At 40.9% G+C, this 13,694-nt stretch overlaps 1 protein-coding gene across 3 annotated transcripts in view; it reads right to left on the bottom strand.

Annotated features, from left to right (window-relative positions):
- smoc1 (SPARC related modular calcium binding 1) overlaps positions 1-13,694 on the bottom strand; it is a 57,108-nt gene that overhangs the window by 4,992 nt on the left and 38,422 nt on the right. For 2 of the 3 annotated variants that reach the window (XM_054796334.1, XM_054796335.1), the window contains exons 11-13: positions 9,604-9,709; positions 6,604-6,848; positions 5,364-5,397 (exon numbers count right to left, since the gene is read on the bottom strand). In XM_054796334.1, coding sequence (XP_054652309.1) covers positions 5,364-5,397; positions 6,604-6,848; positions 9,604-9,709 — 385 coding nt within the window. The remainder of the gene's footprint in view (positions 1-5,363; positions 5,398-6,603; positions 6,849-9,603; positions 9,710-13,694) is intronic. The other variant, XM_054796336.1, reaches the window with a different exon arrangement.

Below are 13,694 nucleotides of genomic sequence, written 5' to 3'. Positions count from 1 at the left end.
CATTTTCTACACCGAGTCTGCGAAAGGTGAGCCGCGATGCAGTGAGGGAACACTGCACGAAAAGGCATGACATGTCTCAAGTGTGTTACAAAACACCCTAGGCCAAGGGCGTCCAAACTTATTCCACCGAGGGCCGCATAATGAAAAATCAAAGGATGCGGGGGCCACTTTTACGTTTTGCAAACCAACCCATGAAGTTATATACGGTATGTTTCAAGTAAAAAACAGCTTGCATCTCAGCTTTGTGTTATTGATGACAAACATGTTATTCCTATGAAGTAACTTTTTCTGCCCGTGTTACGCTTTTATGCTTGTTTTTCCCATTTTTGCTGTTTTTATTAGATTTTTTTTTTTTTTTTTTTTTTACAAATATTTAGATTTTTTCTCTTCATATTATGTCTTTATGCTCATAATATTTTGACTTTTTTTAATCATAATATTATAACTTTTACCCAATCTAAATTGCACACTTTTGAATGATACCAAATCGGGCCGCACGGTGGCCTAGTGGTTAGCATGTTGGCCACACAGTCAAGAGTTTGGGAAGATCTGGGTTGGAATCTCTTTTTGGCATCTCTGCATGTTCTCCCCGTGTGTGTGTGGGTTTTCTCCGGGTACTCCGGTTTCCTCCCACATTCCAAAAACATGCATGTTAGGTTAATTGGAGACTCTAAATTGTCCATAGGTATGAATGTGAGTGGGAATGGTTGTTTGTCTATATGTGCCCTGTGATTGGCTGGCGACCAGTCCAGGGTGTACCCCGTCTCTCGTCTAACGTTATCTGGGATAGGCTCCAGCATACCCGAGTGAGGATAAGCGCTATTTTTTATATAGTATAAACATTTGCATTGTAAAATGCAAATTTACACAAATAAAAACTCAAATCCGGAACATTTTTTTTACCAACTCTGACACAAATCCACAAACAGCGATTTTGCCTTGGCTAAAAATTACTCCACAACATTTCAATTAGCTTTCAATTTTCTGATTTAGTTTATTTTAAAACTAATGCTACTAAATACCAGTTGTCTGCACGGTTAATAAGTACAGCGATCCCTCGTTTATCACGGTTAATTGGTTCCAGATAAGTGAATTTCCATTTGTAAAATGGAATCTTTTTGTAGTTAGAGCATAGGAAGGACCTTCTAAATGCGTTTTTTTAACAGACATGAACTAACACCCTTATAGTGACCTTTACCTGTTTATTACCTGTTTATATTACCTATGATAGTAGACATGGTGACAGAAAATAAGCCATTTAAGACATAAATACGATTTGTGTGTGTTGCTGTAAGTTTCGGTGTTGGACAGGAAGTGACGTCGGGGGTTCAGAGCTGCGTTTTAGTTTTCTGTGGGTTACGGCTGCGGCAGGAGCTCATGTGCTTGATGTAATGACTCCAACCTGCGATAAAAGCCTGTTGTTTCCACATTACTGACATCTAGTGACCAGTGTAGCAGCGTCTTTGAATGCGTCTCCTGAATGCCATATATTTGTATTTTAGTTCATTTTGCCATTTTTATGCTTGATAATGCTTAATTTAGGCAAGCTGTTTTCCCACCACTGTATAAAAACTGTTTTAGGCAGTGACGCTTACATTTTAACAGCCGACTTGAGCTTCGACTAACAAAATAAAACAAAAGTCAACATGTTGGTGGTGCCAGGTCTGCTCTGCAATGTTGTCCATTCATGACTGGCTAATGAGGGACAACCGAAAGATGCAACAAGCCTCCAGACTTGTTCTACCAGAGCTGTGCGTAAATACCCTGAAGGCCTCAAGTCAAACAGGCAGTTCTAATTACGACTTCAGTTCAAGCATGAACGCTTGAGTGTACTTATAAACGTCTGTTTGTGTCTTTTCTTGAGTAGAATTACACAAAAAGACACGCATGCATGCTGCAGTCAGGTCTCCAAATGTGAAATACAGAGGTACCTCAGGGTTCGTAATTCATTCGTTCCAAAAGGTCAGACGAAAACCAATACGTACGACAACCGAGGCAATTTTTCCTTAGGAACTAATATAAGTCCAATTACGCAAACAAAAATGACATTTTAGACGTAATACAGTAATTATAGTTTTCCATCCATCCATTTTCATTTTCTATGCCGCTTATCCTCACTAGGGTTGCGGGTATGCTGGAGCCTATCCCAGCTGACTTCGGGCGACAGGCGGGGTACACCCTGGACTGGTCGCCAGCCAATGGCAGGGCACAAATAGACAAACAACCATTCACACTCACATTCATACCTATGGACAATTTAGAGTCTCCAATTAACCTAACATGCATGTTTTTGGAATGTGGGAGGAAACCGGAGTACCCGGAGAAAACCCACACACACACGGGGAGAACACGCACACTCCACACAGAGATGCCCAAGCAGAGATTCGGTCTTCCCAATCTCCTGACTGTGTGGCCAAAATGCCACCCTGTGGCCCGATATTTTATTTTTATTATATTTATTTTGTCTTATTATAATAAATCTTTATTATTATTTTAATATGCATACTAAATTAATTTTAACAAAAAATGTAAACACATAATTAAATTCTATAAAATATTTATTAAGTCTTTGTTTTATTTCTTTTCTATTCATACAGAGGAGGCATTCTTTCAATGTACTGAAATTAGAAGGCATCTTCTAGTAAACTTCGAGTATCATTTGAGTATCTCAATACCGTGCTGAGTGTCCTGGTTTTTCAGTCATCAAAATATGGTCACCCGATGGCAGGGGTGTCCAAATGTTTTCCAACGAGGGCCATGTAGTGAAAAATGAAAGGGTGCGAGGGCCACGTAGATATTTTGTAAGCCAACACATGGAGATACAGTATGCTAAGCGTATATTCTACATATTTCGAGAAAAAGACCGCATCTCAGCTTAGTGATACAGGTGAAAACGCCTACTATTTGGATGAACTTTGGTCTTTCCTCTTTTTTTAAATTTTCCAAATCCTTCAACTTTCTTCTTAAATAATCTTCATGAATTTCTTTTTTTTAACATAATGACTTTATTCCCATAATATTCTAACTCTTTGCCCAACCTAATTTTCCCCCCAAAATATTTTGTTTGCTTCTCATAATATTCCGACTATTAAAAGAATAATTTTTCTTTAATATTTCAACTGAAATGACATTATTTTTCCTCATAATATTACGAGTTTATTCTAATAAAACCGCCACTTTTTTACTTGTTAGAATACACCTTTTTTCATTGGGGTTGTCTTGCTGTCCACCTGTTGTCTATAACATTTGCACAGCAGCATGTGAAATTTGACTTTTTTCTCATAAAAGCTTAAGTTTTATTCCATTTCTGCTGTTGTTTTTTTTACCCCAGCTATTTCTGCATTTTTCTGGTAATTTTTTTCTTGTAATTATGACTTTATTCCCATAATATTTTGACTTTATTCTTGTAACTGAACTTTATTTGTTGTTTTGTTTCTTATTATTACCACTTGAAACAAATAACGTCGTTGTTCTTACTATTGCAACTTTATGCGACTAAAATGATGTTATTTTTCCTCATATTACGTCATTTTTGTAAAATTACGGCTTTTCCCTGTTAGATTGCGACTATTTTCTCTTACTATTTTGACTTTATTCTTCTAAAATTACTGCAGAATTTTCCATTTTTGCTGTTGTTTTTTTTTTTGTTTTGTTTTCTTCTTTAATAATATTTTTACAATGTGCTGCGGGCCAAATAAAAAACAGCCGTGGACCGCAAATGGCCCCCTGGGGACACCCCTGACCTACGAGGACTTCTCATCAAGATTTTGTTGAGAAGTTCACTTTTGTTCTCCAAAAATGAGAAGCGCTGCAAACTGTGTGCAAACATTGCGACATTTGAGTATAGTGTGATTTAAAGCATAAAAGGATCAAAGCCATTTAGAACGCTCTCGAAATGCACAACGGCCGTCTGGCTTACATGTTCCTGCAGACTCCTCATGCAGTGACCTCTTGCTAGTCTCCCTGTATGATGCAATACTGCGATGAAAACAACCCCTCCAATCCTATTTACCCTGGCGGCAGTCAGTACAGTTTGATGCTCCGAGCTGCCTTTAGGCTTCACCTGCTCCGAGCCACTGATCTCTAGGAGCAGCAGGGTGCGCCAGAGTCAACACATGCCCTTAGCAGCCAGAATCAACATCAAATAATCTACATATCTCATATTCAATGGCTCTTTGGGTCCCAGCTTGGGCTGCCGACAGGGCGACAACATTCGAATGTACTGTTAGCGTTATATCCCGCCTCCTTTGAGTACGCCGACGTAACACACGCACGCGTGCTAGTTACGTTTGTCGTCGGTGAATGATAGCGATTTGGCAAAGTCACTGAATGTACACCACGACTCCAAACTGTCGGTGGCTTCTCTGAGACTGCGTTTGTGTTCGTGCACGTGCTGCGGACACGTGCGTGTACACCAGACAACGGTGACTGGCGGCAAATGAAAACTTCTATGCAGTTTAATTCGTAATTGTGAAAAATACAGAGATTTTTTGGGACCATTTGTTCTTTGAAATGACGATTGGTAAGACTTGCTAGCCAGTGGTGGTGTTATATTCTTTAAAAAATGTCATTTGGATTGAGGTGCATACAGTCCCTTTAAACAGTAAATAACACATCCTTAAATTCCCTCGTCGTCTGTTTAGTTTGCACTTGTCTACTGAATCTGCCTTACATTTCCATCTATTAACATCTATTAAATGCTTTTGGCGTGTAAATAACATGCAGTTCTTTCAAAAAATGCCCCCAAACTATTTTGCTGATGACACAAAAACGTGAATCTTGTTTTTTTTTGTCATTGGTTCAGCTGTAGCGATTTTGTATCCTTGTTCAAACACATTGCTCATGTCGTGGTATTTTCCTCACACGGTTAGCTTCTTCTGTTTCTGCTGTTGTTTACAGCACTGGCGGTTAGCAAGCAGCTCACACGGTTAGCTAGTTTGGTAGCCATGACTACAAAAGGAGACGGCACAAAGGGGATTGATTGACAATGGTCTATAGCCAATCAAGACAGAGAAGACAATGGGCGGTGCAGACAGAAGAGAAAGAATTGAGAGACACTGTGGCCTCATGCTAAAGCACAGAACTACAACACTCAACTTCCCACAATGCAATTCTTCTTAAAGGGCCAGGCTCAACCTGGAACAGCGTTCATTTGCTGTAAACATTTTTTTTTCTTACAAAAAAATACAAAAATATACTAACTTTGTATTATTATTATTATATGTTATGAGCCGCAGACAATATGAATGAATGATTTTTGTGATTGAAGTGCGCATTAATAGGTTATTGACTAACTAATGGCTACAAATAGACACATATTAGTAAAAGATTAGTCGGCCTTTTTGAACGCATTTGTCCCTTGCCTTGTCCCGTGGTTGCTGCTTGTTGTTGAACCACCTGCAAAAGTCAAATAAAAAGAATAATTAACAAGATAGGAGATTTTTCTGGTTTTAAAAGGGGAAAATATATTCGGGAAGCATTTTGTCCCAATCTGAAATAATGGCAACATAAATGATCTGTTCCAGGGTCAAACTGGAGCCTGTAACTGTCATACAAGTGTAAAAAAGCAACAAAAAAGTATTAATTTGATCTTCTTTTTCTTAACATCCCTCGTTGAGGCTGCTCCTTCTTTTGGAATGAGTCTTGCAAAAAGCAAACTGAACTCATTCAATCCCAGCCATTTTTCAAATTCGACCCCTTCAGTAGCGGCCATTTTAGATGATTTTGACTGATGTTGTGTTCTATGGCTATATCAACATGGAACCTACCAAAAGAAAGATTACACTCTCGGCTTTCACCAGAAAAAAGTGTGTGTTGCTGCCTTTTTCCGTTCTTTCGTAATCAGCAGCTGAACACAGGTACGTTTCAGGAAAATGTCAGTTCCCCCCCCCCATAAAGGGAGAAAAACAGCAGCTTTGTGTGAAAACGTACATTTCAACCATAACTTTCACTTTGACACAATCTTTTTGCTTTTGTGACATCTTAAATATCCAAACAACTAAAGCACAACATAAACAACACAAAAAGGGGTTATTTTACATCAAAATAACAATTGATGTACAAATATAACACCATGAACTATTTACAATTTCACATTCGGAACTAAACTGTGTGTGCACACGTGAGCGCGCGTGTGCGCATGCGTTAACATTTCCCGACAGTGCGTAACCTTCTGCACGCTACACTCCTCCATGCTCTCTCACTTCCTCCTTGCTGTCAAGTGTTTTTGACGTGCAAAAGATCCACGCCGAGCTCTTATCAAATGCACTTCTGCCACCTTGTGGCCGTTTTCACGGCTTAAACCTGCTTTAAAAGTGACGTATTTTACTCTGCAGTTGCGTCATCACCTCTTTTTGCCTCTCGCGTATAAATACGTCTTTGAGATCGGGCGTTGGGGCCTACAAAACGTTTAAATACGTCTTTGGTATTGAATGAGTTAATCATAAGACGCTCGCTCAACTGACGTCTTGAGAGAAATGCTGACGTCTCGCTTGCTGCGATACTACGGAGACTCCTTTTTACAGTTGCTGAGGTCGTGACCTCAATCCCTGACCCAGTGATATCCCATCCGTCATGTCGTGCTTTCTCCCCGCTCTGTCTTACCGTCCTTGCTGACGCCCAGGCAGCCCTTCAGCTCCAGCAGGGAAATGGCCTTGTCCTTATTCAGGTCGCAGTATTCGGTGAACTTGCGGGCACATTTCTTCGGCTTGGCTTTCTTCTTCAGGTATCTCTTGAAGGGCTTGAGCTCCTTTTTGTTGATGTCGTGGCTGCTGTTGATGTCCAGCTGGGCGAAGTACCAGTGGACCACTCGCTCCTCTAACGTGTGACTGGGGTCTGGTTCCACAAACCTGGTGGTCATTAGAGGCACATGAAACACCTAACAACCGTCACATTATTCTAGCTTGTCATGTTATTCTAGCTTGTCAAGGGACAATACTATGAAACAGGAGGCTGCGGGTCATTTTTAATTGGACTGCGACACATTGCAGGAATAAAATGGAACAAAAGAGAAAAACAGCATACATGGGAAAAATAGAGCAATAAAGCATTTATACATAATACGGTACACGTTTACATACCCCCTTGCATCTTTGGATTTTTCAGTATGTGGCCCTGGGTGGAAAAAGTTTGGACACCGCTGCTATAGAAAGTGAACTTGGATGTACTTTAGAGTAGTCAGGGTACAGCTTGTATGCCAGTATAGATTTACTGAAAACAAGTCAACACACAGCCATTATTATCTAAGTGGCTGGCAACACAAGTGAGTATCTCTCACAGTGAACATGTCCACATTGCGTGGATATTTAGTGTGAGCACCGTTGTTATCTAGCACTGCCTTAATCCTCTTGGGCATGGAATTGAGTAGAGCTGCAGAGGTTGTTCCTCTTCAACTCACTGGTGATGACATCACTGGTGGAGCTGGTGGACGTTAGACATCTTGCGCTCCTACAAGTTCCTTCCGTCCGCTTGAAGATGCCCCACAGGTGCTCAATTGGGTTCAGGTGTGGAGGAGGCATACTTTGCCACTCCATCACCTTCACCTTCATCTTCCTCAGCAAGACACTTGTCAATTTGGAGGTGTGTTGGGACTCCTTATCATGGTGGAAAACATGAAAAAACCCTCACAGTGTCACAGCACATGGAGGAATTTTGTCTTTCTCTCATTGAACCGCAGCTCCCCAGTGCCAGGAGCGCTTGTGCAGCCCCAGCCCGTGACGCTAACACCACCATGCTTTATTATTATTATTATTATGTTAATTACCGTGCTGTTCACTTGTGTTGCGAGCTATTTACACAATAATGGTGGTGTGCTGACTCATTTTCAGTGGATAGTAAATCTATACAGGCTGTACACGGACTACTCTAAAGTATCTTAAGTTTACTCTCCAAGCAGGGGTGGTCATTACGTCGATCGCGAGCTACCGCTAGATTGCCACGGTAGTTTGGGTCGATCGCGTAAACGTCATTACGTAGATGTCATATGATATCAGTCAGCTGCTGATGCTTAAGCTTAAGCTCCCCTCCTGATTCGCTCTTGCTCCCCCGCGGCGTTTCAAGCTACACAGGGAGATGCAACTTTCATCTTTATTATTCTGATTACGGATAAACAAAGTCAGCGGTAAGATGCTTACATCTATAACAAAACTTATCTGTTCACTTGTAGCGCCTAGGTATGTAGAAAATTAAGTGTATAGCTTGATGGCTTTGCTTCACGTCATGAACTCCACTACAAAAACCAGTGTTTTCTACACATCCGCTTCTTAAACTATTATTTAATGATGAAATGCAAAATGTGTCCATTGGTAAAACCTTTTCAATATGTTGCCTTGACTTCGGCTGCATTGTCGTCATTTTAAATTCTTGTATATGGCTAATGTTTGATAGCAAATGCTAACTGGATGTCATACATGAACTGTGTGCCCTAATGAACGTTACATAGCTAATTTGACTGACTTATTACCAGTACTCAGCTTATGTACACAACTATTTAGGAGTTATGTGGAATTACCTTTATTGGCATATTGAATATAATCATGATATCAACTATTTTCATTACCTGTAAACTTCGAAAATGTGAATGTGAAATACTAATCATGAATATTTACAATAGAATTTCAAAGTTTACCGGTTAGATTTGATATGTTTTATAGAAAGAGCTAGATCGTTTTGACGTGTAACTTGCATTTTTCTAAGTGTGTGCGCGTATATAAACATGCTGCACATGTATAACGTACATAAATAGGTACTCATATTTTCTTTTAAATAAATATAGCAAATATATAGTGTATACACTGCTCAAAAAAATAAAGAGACCACTTAAACAACACAATGTAACTCCAAGTCAATCACACGTCTGTCAATCAATTTCACATGCTGCTGTGCAAATGGAATAGACAACAGGTGGACAGCAAGACAACCCCAATGAAAAAACAAATAAAAATAAGAAATAAGATAACACATACATTTTTGCCTGATTTTGTTGTCAGCACATTCAGCTATGTAAAGAACAACTTATTTAATAAGATTATTCCATTCATTCAGATCTAGGATGTGTTGTTTTCGTGTTTTTGAGCAGTGTATTTTTCTACATTTAAAGTAGGAGGGAGATCTTTGGGACTTGGTCATTTTAAAAGTAGCTCGCAGGCTGAAAAAGTGTGAGCACCCCTGCTCTAAAGTGCCGTCCCTTGACCAGATATACTGTAAAACTGGTCGTAATGTAGAACACCATGTGGAGCATTTACAACATGCTGATGCATGTCATCTTCGTTCTCCTCGGTGCTGTATTTCCACACGCAGTGTTACATCTATCCTTAATCAGGAAAGAATGCACTGTTTTTGTCCCCATAGCAAAAGATTGGCAAGTTTATTCCCCTTTAAATCAAAAATGCATTTCAGTCCCCATCTGAAGTACATCAGTTCTGCTAAGAGGTGTTTCTAATATTCCAAGCAAGTGTGAAATGAGAACCATGACTGGCTGTCGCTGCTTGGTGGAAGTGAAAGGCAATATTACAGCTATAGTTAAGCTGGGTTACGTTTCTAAAGAATGGAGCTTGGAGCAGGTATGTGTTGTGTTGTGAGCTCATCGAGTGTGTCATTACCTACCTCCCCCCACCAGAGGGGGCTGGCGAATTTATGGCGTGAACCATGTCTGTGGTGAGCGCATCTAACAGGCTCGTAATGAATTCTGCTTTCTTTCCCTCAGGGCAACCTGGTGTGAATCAAGCACAAAACACAGTCAAATTACCTTCCACTGCTAATTTACCTTGTTACAGTGGCGTGAAAGACGCAGCATGATGAGGAAAATGGAGCGAGCATGATGACAACGTTTCATTTGGGCCTAATTGTAGCGACACATGGCGAGAGGCAGCTGAAGTGTGTTGTGCTCGGAGAGCTTTGTCGAGTCGGCGCCGACCTGTAAACTTTTATGACACGATTCCAAACACCTTAGGTAGCTCTGTTTCACTGCCCAGATGTATGACCTTTATAGTAAACCAAAGCCGTGTACATTTTTTTCTCTTAATTTCCACATTCCACATTCCACATTTGTGCGTTATTCCTTAATGAATGACAATGTTCCTCCTACAAGTTCTAAAACAGAACACCTACAAATAATCCACTCAGTCAGTACAACTGCAGTAATTCAGAGGTGTACAAGTGATGGCACAAGCAAATGGGCCGAAGTGCTTGATGATGCGTATAAGTGTAGGCCAGCAGGGACCAGGAGAGGGTGGGGGAATCTGGCACAGTATGAATCTAGTGCAGCGGCCCTTAATGACATTTGTCCAAGTTTCAGAATTTTTCTAAGTATACATTTTGAGCACCGCATGGGTGACTGTCGGTGGCAGACTAAAAATAGTTCTACAGTCATCCCTCACCACATCGCGATTCAAATTTTGCGGCTTCATGGTGTCAAAGTTTTTCAGAAAAATATTAATTCATAAGTCATACTGTTTTGTGGTTGAATATGGCCTATTAGTACTAAAAAAGTATGCATATAAGCAAATGGTACTTATTTTTTGCCTAAATGAAGCATTTTCATGCATAAAAATGGCTAAATGAACTAAAATACAAATAAGACATTAAAGGTATAGTTTGGATTTTTTGACATGAAGTTGTATGACATCCCCATCAGTAGTGTAGTGCATTGACGGTGACCCCCCCCACACTTTGCCCTGTGAGCCGAGTGCTGGTCGTTTTTTTGTGTTTAAAAACTTTTCGGAGCTATAAATGTTGTTACAATGTGCATTCTCATGCTAAATGATGCCAACGCATCAGATAATGAGGTTTGCATATTTGGAAGTGAGCCCTGAAAGCAGTTTTGGACGGCTCTGCACGCTGTTTTTTTATAGAGTTTTTTTTTTACACCATTCCATTGACGTCAACACAACCCGGACTTCCTTATATGGGCATGCCCAGCACCCCCGCTCTGCTTCGCTCTGTTCACTGTGTTAGCACGTCGAGCAATGGCTCCCAGGAAACATTTGCTCAGGTGGCCTAAAGAGACAAGAATCAGGCAGAAGTGGTTGGAGTTGCTGATTCCCGGCCAGCAAGAGAAAAATATGCTCGTCTGTCAACGCCACTTCACACGGGACTGTTTTGTGAACATGGGTCAATATGAACTGCGATTGGCTGGCCACCAGTCCAGGGTGTACCCCGCCTCTCGCCCAAAGTCAGCTGGGATAGGCTCCAGCATACCCGCTACCCTAGTGAGGATAAGCGGCATAGAAAATGGATAGATGGGTCAATACGAAGCTCAACTGTTGCTGAAGTCTGACGCCTTTCCAACATTACTCGGTCGTGTCGAAGAGTCAGACGAGCAAACTGTAAGTAACAATTTATCAGCGTCCTAACTGTATTTACAGTATTTTGTGTAAGTAAAAGGGGTTCGGCAGCTGTCCAGAAGTCCTGGGGAGTGATCACAGCAGAGCGGGCTCGTAGGAGGGCCGGGCGTGAAGTAAATTAAACAGACCGTTTGGTCTGGAAACACTGCAGGGAGAGTTGCAGAGTCGGGAAAATTTAGGGTTATCATGTCAAATCGTGACAAAGGCCCGAAAATGAGAATAATAAGTTCCCTTTAACTAAGTAGTTCCGGCTAGTTGGCGGGGTCACATAAGTAAAGCATTCTTCTTCTCAAAACAATATGCGTTCAAAACAGTAATACATTTGCATCACACAACCACCACCCCCGAAAAAGTCAGACCTCTCACTCGCTCGGCGCTATTTCCTCTCCGTTGGTATCACTGCGCACTACCGCCAGCTGTCAACTTTTGGGCACATTTCCCTCACCTGCTTCACAGTGTTTAGTGCTGGGATAGTGAACGTAAACATGTCTGACCACGGAACAAGTGATGGCGACATTCCTTTTAGCACAAAGCCAAAGGCATACCTGTATGAACAGGAATACACGGATGCCGAAACTTTGTCGGATGGAGTTAGAACGGGCAGAGAGAGAGACAGAGAGAGAGAGAGAGAGAGAGAGAGAGAGAGAGAGAGAGAGGAGGGAGAGAGAAGTGCTGAAGCTGTGAGGAGACTATACCTACTGTATACTCACTTTTTCCATCTTATTTTGACTGCTTTCCAAATGAGTATAGCTAGTTCTTATCTGGCAAAGCAGATCTCTTGAAAGAACATGTTTCTTTCCTCTCTCTCGGGCGTGTAGGAACGTAATCCTTCTCGCTGAAGTGTGCACGATGAAATCCAGCATACGGCAAGAAGCCAAAGTCTAATGTCCATGACAGGAAAACGATTTAGACACAGTCTTGTTGTTACAGTCCAGATAAAAACACGTCCGCACGATTTCTTTAGATATTTTCTTATTTGACAATATCACTCTAGCGTAGCTGTCACTTTCACACTCCGTGGAACACATACACAACAATGGCTAAGCAGTAGCGTCCAGTGATACCAACGCAAAGGAAATAGCGCAGAGTGATTGAGAGGTCTGACTTTTTTTGGGTGAACGGTTTTGTGACACAAATGTATTAGTCTTGTGAACGCATATTGTTTTGAGAAGCAGAATGCTTTACTTACTGTATGTGACCGCACCAACTAGCTGGAAGTACTTTGTTCAAGGATTTTTGGAGGATTTTTTTTACATGAACTTGTCATTCAATTTCAAAAAATCCGAACTATCCCTTCAAACACAAAAAAACCCCACCAGATCTCTGCTCACAGGACCAAGAGCGGGGTAGGTACTGTTGATGCACTACACTGCTGATGGGGAGGTCATATGAATTCGTCTAAAAAAATGCGAACTAGCCCTTTAAGAAGCATTCAATACGCGGTATTCTACTCTGGTCACTAGGTGTCAGTAGCAGAAACATACAAACGCCAGACTTGCTTGGCAAAACAACAGGCTTTTACTGCAGGTTTGAATTAATAATAAATAATAGTAACATAATCATCATAAAAGTAATACTCATAATAATAACAAGGCTACTGTTGCGGCCTTAATCCAGGTACAACTCAACTCTGAACCCCTAACATCACTTCCTTGACACATGTCCAGAACACATTCATTGCAACACACAAGCATTAGTTTGATTTATGTCTTATTTTCTCTGATATATCTATATCTATATCTACTATATTGGGTAATACGAGTGTAAAGGGGACTATATGGGCGCCATTTCATTTAAAACCTGTATTTACATGGTTGTAAAAATGTTTTCTATAACTACAAAAATTTTGACAGTGCTTTCACTTTAGCTCTCTCGCGTCACAGTGGTCGTCATGTAAACACTGTGAAACACATACGCAAAGGTGGGCAGGCGGAAGCATGCAGTGATGCAAAGGGAGAGAAAATAACGGCGAGTGATTGTGAGGTCTGACTTTTTCACAACAAACGGTTTTGTGATGCAAATGTCCGTGTTACTCTTTTGAACACATATTGTTTGGTCTCACGGGACAAAGCGGGGGAAAAGTCACTGTCGATGCACTACACTGCAAACAACTTCATGTCAAAAAAATCCAAATGTATAACTTAAGCACGAGTCTCATTGGAGGGAGAATGAATTCAAATGTTTCAGTCCATTCTTCTTTCAATTACCCATTTTCACTGTCTACTTTTGTCTTAGCAGGGAACTCGGACCACGCCATTTTCCCGCAGTTGCGGCTCCCACAGCTGAGTGTCATATGTGAAGTCTGTTTGATGCAGTAACAGGCTGTCTGTGTATTATTGGCAAGGAGATAAG

This window comes from Dunckerocampus dactyliophorus, chromosome 13, assembly GCF_027744805.1.
Source record: "Dunckerocampus dactyliophorus isolate RoL2022-P2 chromosome 13, RoL_Ddac_1.1, whole genome shotgun sequence".
NCBI classification, from domain to species: Eukaryota; Metazoa; Chordata; class Actinopteri; order Syngnathiformes; family Syngnathidae; genus Dunckerocampus; species Dunckerocampus dactyliophorus.
This window is presented reverse-complemented; position numbering and strand designations above follow the sequence as displayed.